Genomic DNA, 5,746 nt, shown 5'->3' with positions numbered 1-5,746 from the left:
TCATGCTAGTGCTACCACTACGCAAACGGGGGCACATGTGAAAACGGGGCACCGCGTGGTGAAAACGGTGCCGCACGATGAAAATGGAGCACCATGTGGCGAAAACGGGGTGGCGCTAGTGAGTGTCACATGGGCGCTAGCACCGCCTCATTTGCGTCATGCGTGCTTGCAGTTCCATTTGTGTGTGCGCGCGCATGTAAAATGTTTCCCCCTCCCTTTCCCTCCGGTCCGCCAACCGAGAAAGGTTGGAGACGTCTGATATAAGTGACCTGCCATCCTTAATCAGTATTTTCATGGCTTTAATTTCAAAATAAGGTGGTAGCAACAATGGCTGTAAAATTTAGGACTAAATCCCTCAAAACCTTCAGTAGAAATTCAGATAATATGAAAGGCAACTATGATCCGACATGCAATTCTCAACGTTATTAAAATATAATATACTTACACACAAACCTAAAAAGTTACTTATACAAATTGGAAAACGTCGCTTATATTACTTTCTAACAAAACAATCATAAGTAAAGTACATTTTTGGCAGGAACAAATAGTCAGACTCATATTTTAAAATACATTGTACCTAGAGGAAAAAACATTCTCGGACTGCAAGAAGACACATACAGTAGGTGACAAGGAATCTGTTTTTAAGCAAAATTGGTTTCTATCTGATCTAGTAGTAGGTTGTGGTCTACTTTATCAAATGCCTTACTGAAGTCCAAGTAAATTACATCCACAGCATTTCTCTGGTCCATTAATTTTGTCACATTGTCAAAGAATGAAATAAGATTTGTCTGGCATGATCTGTTTTTGAATATTTGGAATAGCTTGAACATCTACAAGTTCATTTCAGATTCAATGATCCTGTTATTCTATTCTAAATGCTTGACAATACCAATACAGACACAGATGCTCATATCACCAAGGATGTACCTTGTTACTATTCCCCAATTACTAGGAATGATTCCTATTTACACTTAACGCTGACCACAAGCCTCCAGTGTTAGTATTCTTTTTCTCTTGTGTCCCGGTGACATCATCTCATTCTCAACCCTGAGTAAAACCAGTTTAAATCATCCCTAGCAGCACTGAAATTAAAATTGTATTTTCCCCATTATATTAACCCCATCTGAAGGCATGTTCCAGATCTTAAATTTCTTAGTTAATGAGAGGGAAGTCAGTTAACTACAATACAGGAACGAGAATCAGTTAAGGCAGGATAGGAGACTGCAGTGGGGACATGCTAGGAACATATTTCATACTGGGACATTTTCCAGCAGATTCAAGGATGGGTAGATCAATTCAGAGATAAGGAATGACCCATAAAAGGCATTTCTTTCCATTCACAGGTGATTGATTATTCATTATTTTGTTATGCTTTTTTTTCAGGCCACCAGTCAGCAGAGCTGCTCCTCAACCCGAGAAACTGCAAAAGAATAATATCAACAAAAAAAAGAAAGTGGTTGAGGTCAGGTTTAATACTTTGATATTTTAATACTCCCCCCATTATGGGTTTATTTTTAATTTATTTATTTATATCCTGCCTTTATTATTTTTACAAATAATTCATTTGTTGCTTATTGCTCCATTCTTTACCAATTTTATAGTTTTTAAAACTTTATCAGTTTTCATGCATGTTGGTATGTCAATGAGCTACCCAAATCTGTTAATTGGCACAGCCTGTTAATACTTGTGTTGCCTGGTACATGGGATTAGATTTAATCCCATATCTGGTACATGGGATTAAATGTAGGTATATACTGTAAAGGTAAATATAGGTAAATTATATAAATATAAGTATATAAGATGTAGCCAGAATGATACAACCAAGGAACAATTTATTTTCAGAAGAGTAAATTCTGTTGTAAATTAATGTACCATAGTATTGTCATCTAAGTAATCAATTTTTTCTGATATTCTGCTACCTGTATTGTAATATAAATATGCTTCATAAGGAAATATTTGAAATTAATGCTTTGAAAGTTTATATCTTTAAACTGGGGTTTAAAATATAGCCTTTGCCTTTCTTTGTTTATTGATTCAAATTATCATGTTCACATTCTACATATACCTATACATATTTGCTGCATTAAAACTGTTTAGAATTTAACTATTTTTATTAAGCAATGGCATGCCTCATCTGCAAAAATGAATACACTTAAATGTATCTATATCCTTCCTTTCTTCCTTCCTTCCATTTCTAGGAACTGTGCTTAGATCACGTCTTTGGATATCGTGGATTTGATTGCCGCAATAACCTTCATTACCTCAATGATGGTGCTGATATTATTTTCCATACTGCAGCAGCATGCATAGTTCAAAATCTCTCAACAGGTAATTAAATTAAATAATAATTTCTGCCAGTTGTCTTGGCTGGAAAAACAGACAGGTTAGGTACTCAATGCCAAGGTCTTCAGATGAAAGCACTGTGTGCATTCCCTTGGATACGTAAAGCACTTGCAAGAATAGCATTCATTCTTTTCTTCAGCATTGGGTATGTATTTGTAATAGAAGCAAACAGAATGGCCTGCAAGCATCAGGCATCAGTTATGGGATCAGAATAAAAATCAAAATAGATACAACTTACAACCTTTCATTTATGGACCATTCAAAGTTACAACAGTACTGAAAAAGGTGACTTACAATGAATCCTCATTGGGGGATTTGGCATGTATTTATGGTGGCTGCAGTGTCCCAGAGTCATGTGATAGTCATTTGCTACCTTCCCAGCCAGCTTCCGATAGGCAAAGTCAATAGGGGAAACCAAATTCATTTAATGACCGTGTGATTCTGTTAACAATTTTGTTTAACAACCGTGGCAAAAAAGGTCATAAAATTAGGCATGACTCACTTAGTAGTCGCCTTGCTTAGTAATGGAAATTCTGGTTCCAACTGTGGCTGTAATTTGAGGACTATCTGTATATGTTCCTTTTCATCTGCTATCATGTTGGATGATATTATTGATCCATTGTAGTTTAGTATTGTCACATCTCAATGACAATATCTATCAAGTTGTTTGCCTGAAATCCTCTTATGAATGTATAGCGCAGTCCTGCTTTGGAACTGAATTGTTAAGGAAATGATGGAAGTATATTGGTGTCTGGCATGAGCAGATGGTTAGCAAAACCTTAAGCAATTTTTTATTTTAAGAATCTAATATTGTCTTTACATTACATTTCAGTTACTTTGTACAAATGGGATTTACTATTACCACTCTTGGATGAATTGATTTTGTGAAATAGACTGATCTGAAAATGTACTGTTTTTATAGTTTCTGTTTATTGGATATTTAGAAATGAATCTTTTTTTTGTTTTGAACTGCACAGGAAGTCAGAGTTTCTATCTAGAACATACAGATGACATCCTCTGCCTAACAGTCAACCAACACCCAAAATATAAAAATATTGTGGCCACCAGCCAGATTGGTAGGTCCATAGTGAGTTTAAACTAAAAAAAATTAAATAACTGCACTCATTCTCTGTTTGCATGTTGGAATGCGAAATTGGGCAGTGGAACATTTACTAATTTTTCTTCTTGTTGTGCTGTTTAAGTGTTAAGCTATTTTGAATATCTACTTAATTAAAAACACAAGAAACAAATGAAGTAATGTATGACTTTATTATAAATCAATATAAAGAAATCACGTAAAGCAGAAGCATCTACATTGAAATATAGCCTTTTCTAACATCTCATTTTTGCTAAAATTTAGCAAAATGCTCATTTAGCATTTTTGCTAAAATTGTTAACAAATTTGAGGAGTGGTAATTAATATGGGTATAAAGTTTGACAATATTAATTTAAAGAGCAGGCTCTGTTTCTAAGCTATTATTCAGAAAAGGCTTTTGTGACGATGCCTATCTGAAACTCTGAATAGCTCTTAATAAGGTCCCCTATGCTAGATATTTCTCAAATAGTTGTTCTCATTAAACTCTTACAATATAGGATACATTTCAGTTAAATAGGAACCCTGGTTGGTATGACCACCATTAAGGGGAGTGCCAATGTTTTCTTTTATTGATTTGATTGATTGATATGTTTAAGTAAAATAATGGAATTGATTACTAAGAAAAGAGGTGATGGGCGGGAATCATCCTTATTCTCAAAATAATGTCCTTAACTCTTGAGCAAATAGAAGCGGTAAACACTGTTCCATATGCATCTCCATTGGAATTCTTATTTCTATAATAGGATACATCAGCACAAACCTTGTTTTTTTTCTATTACAAGCATTATATTGGACACCTAATTCAACAATATTTTTGCTTGTTTTTTATATCCATACTCATGTTATTGTTATTGTTTTTTAACTATTTTTTTCTGGTGCTGATGTTGAGAACTTCAGCATTAGAAATCTAAACTTATTTCAGCTATTGTTTTTCCCTGATGCTTCCATATTTGTCATATCCCTCATCATGCAGGTAATATGGCAGAATTTCCAGGTAAGGATTTCTCCTTTTTGAGTTCTTGTCAATACAGTTACCATTCTCAGGCTCATTTGTTGTATCTGTGTCACTTAGAGATACAAGATGAACATCAACAAATCAACCCTTTCTTTGTGCATTTATCCATAAATATTTCATTTTATCTTACAATTTATCATTTCATATTGTTATAATTCTGGACTACCTTTGATGTTTTGTCTATATTTGTGTTGGAATATAGCTGGCCAGATTCCCAGGAGGGGGTGGTGCATTCCAGAGGAGTAAGAGGTAACTCAGATTAGATAGTTTATCTGAGAAAAAGAGGGTGAAGACAGCTCCTCCATAATAGTCTCAAAATATATGCTTGGTATAAATCAGGGGTAGTCAACCTTGGCTCTTTTATGACTCGTGGACTTCAATTCCCAGAATTCCTGAGCCAGCTTAGCTGGCTCAGGAATTCTGGGAGTTGAAGTCCACGAGTCATAAAAGAGCCAAGGTTGACTACCCCTGGTGTAAATAATAGGATGCTTCAGTTTGTGAGAATTTTGTCTATAAGTATAGAACAATAAATGCCTATGGAGAGTCTTAGTCATCCAGATCATGGTTGTCCTAAAGGTGCTATTTCAAAAGACAACTGGACTTTCTTTGTTTTCTCTTGAAGATATTTCCCTTCTCATCCAAGAAGCTTCTTCAGTTGTGACTGAGTGGTGGGGAATGGAAGGATTTTTATTCCTTGCAGTCATCTGGTTGTTAGCACTCTTTCTGGGAGTCATTGAATAGGTGTGGAATCTTCTTGGAATTACTGAAAGAACAGATACGACACCATCTATTTCCTTTTTACAACACAGTCCTTTCAGCAGTTCCAAGAAGCTTCCACACCCATTTGCACTATTCAGGTGACCCTGAGGATACAGAGCCTGATAGTACTGCATAATTGCCTTATTTTAAGAAGATGTACTTTCATTTGAAGAGTTATAAACTTAAATAATGTTTTCTTAATTCTCCCTCATTAAAAACAATTAGGTACCACACCGTCTATTCACATATGGGATGCAATGACTAAGCAGACTCTCTCTATGCTGCGTTGCTTCCATTCTAAAGGAGTGAACTATGTCAACTTCAGTGCAACTGGCAAACTTCTGGTGTCTCTAGGAGTTGATCCAGAGCATACAATCACAGTATGGAGATGGCAGGATGGTATGTTTCCAATCTTCATTCTTATTAATTGCACATTAATAATCCAAATTGCACATTAAATACACAGTAGCATAGTTGTTTTTTTATTTGAAAAAAATATTTTATTTCTGTTTTTGTACTTTTCTCTCTGTCTT

The 5,746-nt window shown here is 35.2% G+C and overlaps 1 protein-coding gene across 1 annotated transcript in view; it reads left to right on the top strand.

Moving 5' to 3' along the window:
- LOC107302196 (EMAP like 6) overlaps positions 1–5,746 on the top strand; it is a 52,894-nt gene that overhangs the window by 34,362 nt on the left and 12,786 nt on the right. The window contains exons 15-18 of the mRNA XM_015831310.1: positions 1,384–1,462; positions 2,199–2,328; positions 3,321–3,419; positions 5,439–5,612. Of these exons, the coding sequence (XP_015686796.1) occupies positions 1,384–1,462; positions 2,199–2,328; positions 3,321–3,419; positions 5,439–5,612 (482 nt within the window). The remainder of the gene's footprint in view (positions 1–1,383; positions 1,463–2,198; positions 2,329–3,320; positions 3,420–5,438; positions 5,613–5,746) is intronic.

Source organism: Protobothrops mucrosquamatus, unplaced genomic scaffold (genome assembly GCF_001527695.2).
Source record: "Protobothrops mucrosquamatus isolate PMUCROS unplaced genomic scaffold, P.Mucros_1.0 scaffold_256, whole genome shotgun sequence".
NCBI lineage: Eukaryota > Metazoa > Chordata > Lepidosauria > Squamata > Viperidae > Protobothrops > Protobothrops mucrosquamatus.
Note: the sequence above shows the minus strand (reverse complement) of the source record. Positions and strands in the feature narration are given on the sequence as shown.